The sequence below is a fragment of the Emys orbicularis genome, chromosome 1, assembly GCF_028017835.1.
Source record: "Emys orbicularis isolate rEmyOrb1 chromosome 1, rEmyOrb1.hap1, whole genome shotgun sequence".
NCBI lineage: Eukaryota > Metazoa > Chordata > Testudines > Emydidae > Emys > Emys orbicularis.
In genome coordinates this window covers 139004563-139017496 of record NC_088683.1, presented here as the reverse complement: position 1 = coordinate 139017496, position 12934 = coordinate 139004563, and the positions used below count along the sequence as shown (strand labels likewise).

General features: G+C 44.1%; 1 protein-coding gene across 1 annotated transcript in view; it reads right to left on the bottom strand.

Moving 5' to 3' along the window:
- Positions 1-12934, bottom strand: part of VWF (von Willebrand factor) — a 241098-nt gene that overhangs the window by 84477 nt on the left and 143687 nt on the right. The window contains exons 30-31 of the mRNA XM_065410272.1: positions 1961-2104; positions 879-1043 (exon numbers count right to left, since the gene is read on the bottom strand). Coding sequence (XP_065266344.1) covers positions 879-1043; positions 1961-2104 — 309 coding nt within the window. The remainder of the gene's footprint in view (positions 1-878; positions 1044-1960; positions 2105-12934) is intronic.

The window sequence follows — 12934 nt, the reverse complement described above, 5'->3', positions numbered from 1 at the left end:
ACTTCAATGGGGCCATGATTTCACGCACAGAGAATAGTACAAGTACTCAGGTAATCTTGTCTACGGCAACTGGAAAGTTTTCAAAGGTGACCAATATATAAAGGCTTCACTTTGCCAGTCCCAGGAGCATAACGCAGCAGTTCTTTAACATCTAAATGAATGTTATGGCAATGTACAACTATAGTTGAGGATAGAAAGTGATATGAATGAAATCCAAATCTGGAACGACAGGGGCATTTAATTAGGCAGAATGAGTAAGTCAGATTTGACCCTTAGATCACAGCTAAGAATGCAAAAAGTTCCGAGGGATCTTCAATGGCCCCAAGTGATTAGAACTTTGGTTTTACATCTCACCCTAAAGCTGGCACCCCCACTAACAAACTTCCCCCTAACACCATGCTTGGGCTATTTTTCTTCAGCAGGGAAGCAATGTCCCATGGAGAGTCATCAGTGCCAACCACTACAGCTATGGCTTTCCTTGGTGGTCTTTCATCCAAGTAGTGATCCATCCTGTGTATTGATAAGATCCACAGCCTAAAGGGACAGGGCTAAAGTTAAAAATGCTCTCTGAAAGCTGCTGAAGTAGAATAGTAGTTAGTACTATGCTGGAAACATTCGGAATCAGTCACCATACTAAGTGACTCTGGCTGTACAGATGAGAACTCAAGTAGAATGTCAATGAAACACCATCTGACTAGGTATCATTTGGCTGACATCTGGAAATGAGAAAATTGATGGGCTTTTGTCTGAAATTAGCTAAAGATTAAGGTAATGAAAGGAGTAGGAAAATACTTCTGTATATTGTACAAAGTACATTGTCTTCATCGTTTCTGGTGGTTGTTTTTCTGGCTCAAGTTATAAAACTACATGAAACTTACCCGTGCACAGTTTATTGACAAATGCATCATCCCAGGTGACCATGTCGGGAAGGTCTTCAAATCGTCTTAGCTTAATGATCCTGTCAGTAGCAGATTGCCCAGCTAACGTCCTCAGCTGCTCTTCATCGTATCTATCTCCAACTCCAATTGGGAACAATGACACCCCTGGGCAATGAGAAGCAGGTTTTAAAAGGGTAATGGAAAAGAAGAGAGCCTCCTTGCTTTTGATTTGCACCTTCGAGTAGAATTCTAACCGTTAGTTTCAAGTATTATTCATATTATTCCCTCCCTATAGGCTGAAGGCAATTCAGCACATATATTACTATGTTCTAAATCACTGTAATAGTTATTATGAGACTTATAGTTACAATAACCACTGTAAGATCCTGCAAGGTCAACATGAAGAAGCTGGAGACATTCAGAAAATGTTTAAAAGAACTAAAGCTTTGATCATTGGGGACATGCTGTTTTCTTTGTTTCAACTCATTTAATTAAAAATAACAACACTGAGCATTTAGATCGTGTTTTACAACAGTAGATTATAAAGTAATTTGTAAAGGAGGATGTTGTTATTTCCATTTTACAGGTGAGGAAACTCAGATACAGAGAGGTGAAGTGCCTATGGTCACACAAGTTATAAAGCCCCAGACAGTATATATTGATGCACTTACAGGATGTATAAGTTATGGCAGAATTTGAGCTACTGTTTCTTACTCTGTTTATGAACCTTACAAGAACTATCTCGATATAAAGGGGTCTAAATTTATGACATTTAAATATTGGCACTGTAATCCAGTCGAATCCACAATGGCACTGAGAGAGTGAAAGGCTGTAAATGGAGTGAGGCCTATGTTTGCTAAGCTTCAAATAACAGGTCTGTACTTGCATTACCCCAAAGTTTAGGGGCATCTGGATCTCGGGGTTTTGTTAAGACCCATCTCTACCAAATAGTAAACAATCACATTGAATCACCGCACTCGTAACATCATGCCAATGTTTGGATTTCTTTACTCTCCATCCGAGCTTATTACTTAAAAAATTAAGCAAATCAGTAAAAATAGTGGGAAAGTGATCAAATTTACTGTTGATGCTTGCAGAATATGCAGCAGAGTCCACTGGATCCTCTGATTTCTCTGATACAATGATCACTGCTATCTTTGATGCACTGGGTCTTCCTCCATGGGCTTCAGACATAGCATGCTGAACTGCAAAATTTACTGCTTCACCTAGAAGCAAATTAAAAGATATATGAAAGAAGCAATAAATCACTTTCAAAAAGGCTGTAAAAATAAAGCTTCAGTAGTGGATGATGGATAGGGGAAATGCTCTTTTCCAAAGCATTTTTAATGTCTCTCTTTTTTACCATCCTATAAAGCCTCTGTCAGCTTTAGAATTCCACTGATACTACTAATACCTCCCTATATTGAAGGTTTTTCCTAGCTTCCCATAGTCTGAAATAATGGGTGTTTTACTGCCCTTCCCCTGACTTAACCACTGGTGTAAAGCATGTCTTTTGCCTTGAGGATCACCTTGTCTGGGAGTATTACCATGCCATTGGTTGGGTAGAAGAAAGGAAAGAGGAGGTATCCAAAAGGAACATGTCTTTTATAACCCACCTATTTTTCCTTTCTGTGGAGAAACAGTGACATCCAGTGGACAATTACATACACCAAAACTATAATCACCAGGGTATACTGTACTGTATTTGTCACCTGCACAATTCCCAGAAAAGATCTAGTGTGTTCCTGGTTTGTTTAACTTTTGCTATAACTGCAAGGAAGTATATTTTGCCTGATTTCTATCTGCAATTTCTCTGAAATCTGGAAGCTTCAGACAAATCTGGACTATAGCCAAACAAATCCTGAAAAAAAGGATTCATGGAATTCTGCTCAAATGAAAATCACAAATTGGCTTAGATAACATTCATTGTTTCTCTTATTCAATATCTATGAACATTCACTCAAGCAAAGTTCAGAAAGAGAAAGTATTGCAAATACTTGTACTCAGATATATGTTTGCAAATACTTGTACTCAGATATATGTTTGCAGGGGGTATTCACTTTGGAAATGATCATATGCAGCTTTCTTGAAAGCTCTTTTGGGTTTGGGAGTAGAGTGACCAGAGAGCAAGTGTGAACAATTGGGACACTTTGATTTTCTAGTTGCTTATACAGTAACGCCTCACTTAACATTGTAGTTCTGTTCCTGAAAAATGTGACTTTAAGCGAAACGATGTTAAGTGAATCCAATTTCCCCATAAGAATTAATGTAAATTGGGGGGTGGGGGGCTAGGTTCCAGGGAATTTTTTTTGCCAGACAAAAGGCATTATATACATTTTAAACAAGCAATTTAACACAGGTCTAAGTTTGAAAACAATTTAATATTACAATCATCATTGCTGAGTATGAAGCAATGGGAACATCATTGCTGAGTATGAAGCAATGGAGGTGCCCCCGTCTTACCCCACACAGGCACAGCCCACTGGCACTGCAGACAATGGGGCTGGCAAGGGGGCTGAAGGTGCTATAAGTTAGGAGAAGCACGTTGCGCAGCAGCAGCGGCAACTTCCCCTACTGTGCAAGCATCCAGGGCCGGGGACTCAACCCTAGGCCCACTCACTGCACCCCTTCCCCCAAGCCCCCACCCTTAACCTGCCTCTTCTCTCCCCCCACCTCCTCCCCCTTTACTCCGCACGCCGCGTCCTCACTCCTCCCGCCTCCCTCCCCTGCCTCCTGCCTGTGGCAATCAGCTGGTTTGCGGCGTTCAGGAGGCAGGAAGGAGGGGGGAGGAGCGAGGACTTGGCACGCAGGCTCCCCCTCCCTCCCCTGCCTCCTGAATGCCGCAAACCAGCTGATTGCTGCGGGCAGGAGGCGGGGGGAGCAGGGGGAAGGCACTGATCCGTGGGGTCCACCGGCAGGCGGGAGACGCTGGGGGGGGGGCGTAGGGGAGCTGTTAAGAGGGCTGCCAGCTGTGGACAAAGCAGGCAGCCAAACGACGTTATAGCGAAGCATTGCATGACTTTAAACTAGCATGTTCTGTAATGGAGCAGGGACATAAGATCGAAACAACGTTAAGTGAGAGGACGTTAAGTGGGGAGTTAATGTATAAGGCAAAGCCTTTAATATCAGGATGTCTGGTTACCCTATTTGGGAGTCACCAGTTTAGAGAGCAGAAATGATACCATGTGACTTATATAACGCTGATACAAGGTGAATAGTGGGTTAAGAATAATCAATACTTGAAACTACAGTTGCAGGGAATAGTTTATGAGCAGTCCCCAAGGCAGAAAATATTTTTGCATAAGCATTCACTGAATAATTTTGAATAACAAACACGTTCATAAAATATAGGAATCCTGGTCACATATAATCCACCAAGAGGACACCAGAACAGCTCTCATGCTTAAACTCTTTTGATTTAATGGCCTCTGCATCATGCCCCCAACAATTGTTTCATTAGCGGAGACAGAGCTCCTTTTCTCAAATTACTGAAAGCAAGGGCAGCCTCTAGGAAGCCCACTCAGCATATTGGTTATTGCTAGCCTGGCAGCAGCAGGTGACGTCTCTGCAGAGCTACAGAGTAGGAAATCATGCTTTCGAGAGGTCCTAAGAAGCATCAGGCTTCATATATGTGCCTGGAGAGTTCTAAGATGTTAAGCTGAACTCTCCCACCTCTCATCTCACAGCCCTGCTTCAGGAGGGTCTTCTCCTTCCCCCAAACAAGATGTCTTCCACCCACCTGATTCTCCAAGATCCCCTACTCCCTAGACAACTTACAGCCTCCCTGCCCCCCTTATCTCAGCTACTGGCCCTCTTCTCCCATGTTACCAGCAATGTGTTATTTCCTTCCCCACCAAGGCTTGGCACCCAACAAGCACTGCCTCTCCACATTGGTGCATGGCCTGCCAGAAGAGCTGAGACCCACCAGCGAGGGCCGGCAAATCCAGTCAGATTTACTGCAGTCTTGAGTTCCAAAGTGGCCATACTTTACAGTGACCAGAAACCTCCTTCCTCCTGGCACAGCTGCCTCCGCTGGCAATCTTCTGACCCTGGAAAACTGCCCAGTCCCCAAGTATGAGCCAGAGTCCTATGTGTATCTGAAGCACCAGCTTGATCACAATCTCTGCCATACATGCTTTTGCTTTTCAGTAACTACCATAGGTAGGCTGGAAGGGTGGTAGAAACAGAACATGGCAAGCTATTTATAACTAATAGATATAATAAAATATAAGGACAGAATTAACATGACAATTTCTGTTTCCATCCCCCAGAGTCCTCCTTGCTGCTTAATAACCCTGAAGATTCATTTATTTTGACCCGTCTCTGATAAAACACTCCTCTACACATCCTCAAAGCAAGCCATCTTCCAGGCAGATGAAAACAATAAACTGGGGGGGGGGAGAGACCCACCAACCTCTTGGTTGTTCTATGAAAGACTTTTTGGTTTCTGTTTCCTTTGTTTTATATATAAGAAAATCAAGTTTTCCACAGATTTATTTAAATGGAAAACAAAAACCAGATTGTTACAAGACATAACACAATAGAAAATCCTTTTCAGTTTACCAAATTTTCAGTGGATATTCCCACCCACCCCCCTTTCTGGACCACATCTAGAGAAGGGAACCACGTAGATGTAAGCGAGAAATACCAATCACAAAGCACCTGGGCTAGCCCAGAGATCAGAGACAGATTTTTTGCATAGTACCTGTGTTGATACCAACCATTGATCCAGCACCCAGCATTTCTGAATGTTGTTTTAAGGTGTATTAGAATGGGGCAACAACCCTGCATTTTCAGATCCACGAAGGACATTTTAAATGTTCACATTAAAATAACAAACACAAAGTACTGTGGTAAATCAAGGCTTAGACACTTCAGTGATGGGCACCATAGAAAACCCTAAGTTCAATAGAAATCGTCCTAACTACTCTTGCATGGGAAAGCCAAGAAATGTTTTTCTTTAAAGAAAATATGGGAATGACCAAATATATACTATTTATTAATGACATCGGGTGTAATCCTAGCTCCACTGAAGTCAATGGGAGTTTTGCTCAGAGTCAAGGGATTTCACTCATACTGTTTTTCTTCTCTGGGGAAACAAACAAAACAGAACACAACACAGCAATTTACTTGCATGTTCCTTAGGCCCAGACTAGTAGACAACATGTTGCCACAAGTTGACCATTATTGTAAGTTATCCTAGGCCTGTTACTAAATATATGACTTATTATTTCAAATGGCTCGTGTTTCCTACGGATATATAAATATAAAAAATAACTTCAATAACTGTATGTATTTTTGGTGCTAGACACACAGCCTATGAAAAATAGATGTGGAAGTCTTCAATGCTAAAGGCCTTCATTACATACTGCAGGGGGGGAAAAGTATCATGTAACACTTACACAATATGCAAATAGCCATAGAGGATTGTGGAGTCTGATGGGACAAACCCAGAATACCCCTGCACTACGAGTGTCGCAGCATGCGTCTCCACTGCCTCTGGAGGTAATAGGTCCACTTCTGGCCTCTGCAGGCATAATGGCCAACATTTTGAACATATGGAGATCTAAATTTGGGCTTCTAAATTCTGAACTATAAGATCTGATTTTCAAAAGTGCTCAATTAGCTCCCAGAAACTTTTTCACTGAAGTCAATGGACGCTACTGGGTACTCAGCATCTTTGAAAATGATCCCACTTAGGCCTGGTCTACACTACAAAGCAGGTCGACATACAGTCGTCTCGCTTTGATCTATGTGTGCACGTGTCTACGCTCAGGCCATGTCTATGCTACAAACTGTGATCAACAAAAGTTATGTACAGTACAGCTACCAAAGTTTGTATATCGCCTGGGGGCCTGCATGCTTGGCTGCTTGCATGACCATTGCACATGTTCACCAGGAGTGCTTGTGTCAATGTAAAGTGGAGTGCACCACAGGCAAGTAGCCCACTGTGCCACATGCTGCCATCCAGCGCAATGCATTTTGGGGAAATTTTGCAAAGTGCTGTGGGATAGAAATGTCTTGCAGAGGGATCTCAGGGAGCTAGAGGTCAAGTTCCCAGGATGCAACTTTCTCCATCCCATAATGCCACCCATATTCCATAGTTTCCATGCCTTTTTTTAAAAAAAATCCCACAAACCCACCTCTGCCATCTCTGACAGAAGCATGGAGCTCAATGATTCTCCTGTATTTGCAGACCTGCAGGAAGTACCGCAAGAATGGGGGACATGACGATTTCTTCAAGGACAGTTTGTTGAGGTACATAGCAAAATATAATTCACGGTTGTTGGTGGTGTTCACGGAGCAGCTGCAGACAGTCAAGTGCTACTTCTGGGCCTTAGAAATGAGCACTGACTGGTGGGATCACATCATATTGCAAGTTTGGGATGATGACCAAAGGCTGCGGAACTTTCAGATGTGAAAGGCCACATTCCTGGATCTGTGCGCTGAGCTCACCCCAGCCCTCCAGCGCAAGGGACATCAGAACGACAGCTGTACTGACAGTAGAGAAGCGAGTGGCGATCACATTGTGGAAACTTGCAGTGCCAGATTGCTACCAGTCAGTGGGAAATAATTTTGGAATTGGAAAATTCACAGTGGAGGCCGTTGTCATGCAAGTGCGTAGGGCCATTACTTGTCTCTAGCTATGCAGGACTGTTATTTTTGGCAACGTGCAGGTCACAGTGGATGGATTTGAAGCAGTGGAGTTCCTGAACTGAGGTGGGGTGATAGCATGCATATATTCATTTAGGCAGCAGCCCACCTTGCCTTAGAATACATCAAGAGAAAGGGCTACTTTTTTATGGCTATGCAAACATTGGTGGATCACTGGGAGTGCTTCACAGAGATCAGTATGGGCTGGTCAGGGAAGGTGCATGATGCTCCCATCTTTAAGAACACTGGATTGTTCAGAAAGCTGCAAGAGGGGACGTTCTTTCCCGACCAGCAGATTATCATTGGCGATATTGAAATGGCAAGAGTGATTCTAGGGAACCCGGCCTACCTATTGCTCCCCTTGTTTATGAAGCCATACACTGGCCACCATGATAGCACCCAGGAAAGAGTCAACTACTGGTTCAGGAGGTCCAGAATGAGAGCTGAATGTGCTTTTGATTGAAGGGATTCTGGCTAGGATTCTAGATTGGCTCTCGGGAGAAAAATATCCCAATGCTTATAGCTGCCTGTTGTGTCCTGCATAATGAGGCAAAGGGGAAAAGCTACCACTAGAGTGGTGGTAGAGTGGCTGGCTGCTGACTTTGAACAAGGGCTAATACAAGAGCCCAACATGGAGCTAGGTGGTTCACGGAGTCTTTAAAAGAGCTGGAGTGTTGTCTGGCCCTGGAGCGTTGGATGTTGATAAGAAGTGTGCAGTGCTTGCTGTACATTTATAAATATGACTGGGTATTTTCCTGAAGCTATCAGTTCTGTGGGGCTTGGTGTGTATTTACAAGGACTGTTTGCTTTGACTACCCTATACATTCTGCAGTTTTTGTTGTGACCTAAAAAAGATAATTTGATTCTCCAAAATAGAACGTTGAGAAAAAAAAAAGACAGGACAGAAAATTATTGTACAAACACCCGCAGGCAATGTTATACAAACTTAACAAATTAACAGGGTGAAAATTTAAAAATAGAAAGGATGTAAACATTTATGTCCATTTGAGTGTACAAATTGTAGTCCATTGTGGCTCTGCATACACCAGCCACGGTTCTCACAGGTCAGTGCATGTGAAGCTGTGGTTTTCCTTGCTGTCCCTGACATGGAGTGACACAGGCAAGGATATGGCTTGTGAGACCATGTGGTATGTTGGGGGGTGCAGGGAACAGCAACAATGAAGTTCACCAGTGATTGCAAAGGGTAGAGTCTGGGATTCTTGGACCTGTAGGTCAACCAGGGTTTGCAGCATTTGGGTTAGCTGCCTGAAGGCATGTCTTCACTACCCGCTGAATCGGCGGGTAGCGATCGATCTATCGGGGATCAATTTATCGCATCTAGTGTAGACGCGATAAAATCGATCCCCGATCACTCTGCCGTCGACTCCGGAACTCCACCGCAGCGAGAAGCGGAAGCGGAGTCGACGGGGGAGCGGCAGCGGTCGACTCGCCGCCGTCCTCACAGCCAGGTAAGTCGACCTAAAATACGCAACTTAAGCTACGCTATTCGCGTAGCTGAAGTTGCGTATCTTAGGTCGACCTCCCGCCCCCCATAGTGTAGACCTAGCCTGAGAAGCCTCATTACGTCCAGGTGTATCTCCCCCTCTTTGTCCTGCTGGGATTCCTAGGCCTTTGTTCCATCTTCTTTTTCTCTTTCCATGCTGTTGATCACATTGGCCCTCCAAGCCCTTCATTCATGGGTCCAATACAACAGTGGCTTGCAGGAGCTCACAGAACATGTCCTCTCTAGTCCTCTTCTTTCTCCTCCTCATCAGAATTGGGTGTTCTGTGGGCATGGAGGGAGCATCCCTCAAGACTGCAGCAGGAGGAGCTGCTGATAAAAACCGATAGATATACCACTGGATTTACAGTCACCACGGAACGTGAAAGACAAGTTTCAAAAAATCCTTCCATTATTCCCATAAACACTTGTAATAAGAAATGTTTATCGACACTTCAGCTTTGGAGCACTTCTGCACCACACCACTCTCCAGCCCTAGCCATGTTGAGTATGGCCCACCAGGGGCAAGTGGGGGAAAGATTTTCTGTTGCATGAGGCTATTGAATTTCAGCCCCTATTCCATGGGTACATTTATAGGACAATGGCACTGAATATTGGCACTATTTTCCACAGGCAGTGGTGATTTTAGCTGATCTCACTCTCGAGGGTTACAAAGGTACAGAGAACACAGCTGCTACTGGCATCCTGAAATCACCTGAGCCTGTGTGCCGCTAACCTGTTTACTGAAGTCATTGCAGAAAGGTGTGGGAACGTTTCCTACTGCAGAGAAAGAAATAAAGCTGCCATCCCTAGAAACCTTTGGGGGAGTATTGCAGAGTATCTCCATGAAAGTGTCATCAAGATCTCTCAGCAGATTAAAAGGGATGTGGCTAAGTACATGAACAAACTGTTCCACATGCCTAACCCAACAGAGGAATTAAAAAGTGATGCCAATTCTGCCTGTTCGTTGTACCTCTGTCTCTCCTTGTATGAGTAAAACAGTAAAAAGTTGATATTGCTGTCTTCTTAGCTTGGGGATAGGCCAAATGCCATCTTTAAATGTGAGCACTGTAAGGAAAAATGCATGCACACACTTACCCTTACCCTTCATCAGGCTCATTTGTGCTCGCCTGTGGGACTGGCTACACTGTGGCAGAGTCTCAAAAAGGTCCTGGCTCATGGCATTGCTGGAATCCCCCGTTTTGTCTCCTCCTCTGCACACCCTCCTTCTCCACACTGTTCACAGTTGTGGTCAATGTCTTAGGCTCCTCCAACATACTACAGTGGTCTGTGGGGTTCTGGCAGGGTCTCTGCCAAGTATGGCATGCAGTTCCTTGTAGAAGCATCAGGTCTGTGACACGGCATCAGATCTATTCTTGACCTCCCTGGTCTCGTGGAATCCCTGGTGAAGTTTCTTTGCTTTCATGCAGCACTGCTGCTGATCCCTGTTGTACCCCTTTGCCTACACCCCCCACGCAATCTGCTCAGAGATGTCCACCTTCCTATAGCTGGTCCATAGCTGTGCTTGCACAGTGTCTTCTCCCCACAGGCCCAGGAGATCTAACACTTCCTGTTTACTCCAGGCAGGAATGCATCTAGTGTGTGGAACCAGAATGGTCAGTTGGGCAGCTGCATACAACAAGGGTGAGCTGCTAGGTGTGTTCACCAAGGTGGGCCATCATGAAAAGCCATTTAAAAAAAACACATGGGGAGGTTTAAAGTGGGGCTGGCTTCCGGTCTCTGTGACCCATGGGGAGAGGAGTATAAAATTGTGACCACTCTGGTCACTGTTGCAGTGAAGAGGCCATTGTGGGACAGCAGCTGGAGGACTGTTAGGGTCGACACAGGTCAGGAAGTGTCCTTTACTTGCACTGCAACAACCTCAGTAAGTCAACCATGGCCTTATGCCATTCAGGGAGGTGGTTTTACTGCGTTGCAAGGATGGGGCACTTACATCAGCCAGGCACCTAAAATAAGGGCCTGGACTCCTAACTTTAGGCACTTATTTTTTGAAAAACTCGGCCAGTACTTCCAAGGGCTACTGCAGTGATGCTACACCTCCTTCTTTCAGAGAACCCATGTAGAAATCTTCATATGATTTTCTGAAGTTGTATAGAACAAGAAATTCAGATACAATATAATAATTAAAAATTAGTCTCCAAATAGACGCAGTGCCTAGATCATAGAAGGAAAGGGATAACATCATGGTGCTTATTGCATATGATTTTAGTTATTTCTTCTTCCTAACCCATGACTCTCAAGAAAGGTCCTGCATAAGCTTTTCCATGGCCTACCATCTATCTCAGCACTCCCTGAACAAGATTGTAGAGTGAAGATAAAATGGCTGGATTAATTTTTAGTAAATCATTTGATACAGTGATGGACAAATTCTTACTTTGAAGGAGTAGTTTAAATTGGCTTGGATACAAGCATATTGCAAGGACTGAAAGCTGATTAAATGAGCACTAAAAAACCATAATGATAAAAGGCAATGTGCTGAGTTGGGTGGGAATTGTTGAATGGGAAGCCACAGGGATCCACGCTAGAGCTTGTCTTATTGAATACTTTCATTCATGAACTGGGAAGGAAGGGGAATGCAGCATGTTAATTAGAATCACAGATATGAGATTGGAAGCAGTTATGAACATTCCCAGTGAATGAAGAGAAAGTGTACAACATGACCTAGAAACATTAGAAATATGGGCAGGATATAACAAAATGAGATTCAACCTGGAAGAAGCCAACCGAGGGAAAATATATTCCAATACATTAATGGTGTCATGGGGAGACACTGGGAAAGCAGAAATTGCTTAAAGATCCTTTTCTTTAATTTTGTCTGAAGTGAGGGATAAGATGTAAAATCCATTGGGGTACTGTAGGGTTGTGAGAGACAAGGGAATCCAACTAGGCTGAGGTTCCTGCATAAATCTTATAAAACATGATCTCAAGTGGGCTCAGTAGTTTCACTAACACCTCCACAATGGTTTTAACCAAGGAGGTAAAGTTCTGCAGAGGTCTTAATTACCAGTGCCTATTGAAAACTGCCTGGGAAAGAAGTCAAAAGAAATGGTTCCTAAGTACCCAAGAAGGGTAAAGCAACAGCCACTTAATCAGAAGCCAGTGGCCTGATCTGTTTGCCTACCTGTGGAGTTATTCCTGACCCCTTAAATCTGTGTTTAAATCTTAATTTAGGACTTGTCTATACAGGAAAGTTATAACAGAGGTTGTGAATTTAAAATGTAATATCTATTCCAGAATAACTCCATGCCGGGACACACTTATTGCAGAACAAGGCCTGGTCTACACCTAAAACTTAGGTCAACCTAATCACGCTGCTCAAGACTGCAAAATTTTGTGCCCTGAGCAGCATAATTAGGTTGTCCCAACCCCTGGTGTAGACACGGCTAGGTCAGTGGAAGGATCCTTCCATCAACTGAGCTACCACCTCTGGGAGAGGTAGATTAACTAAATTGACCAAAAAAATCCTTCTGTCAACATAGGAAGCACCTACACTATTGCAGCACAACTGCAGCGCCATAGGTGTGCCACTGTAGCATAGAGACAACCTAAGAGTGCCCTTCTCTTGTTTAGCTTAATCCACTTCCAATCTCCTAGCTATTTCAAAATAACTCACATGTAGACAAGCCATTACCAATTGAAGCTAAGTTAATATCAGCCAGCTGTAAGATAGATCTTATTATTATAGTATTTGCACACCTCAAAACTTTAAACAAGTTTATTCTCACAACACCCCTGCAAGCAGGGCCGGCTCCAGGCACCAGGCAACCAAGCTGGTGCTTGGGGCGGCACCTGGAGGGGGGCGGCGCGGCGCTCGGGCCGCCGGGGAGAGCGGGGCCACAGCCAGGCTCGCCGCCCTCCCCCCGGCGCTCTGGCCGCCCTC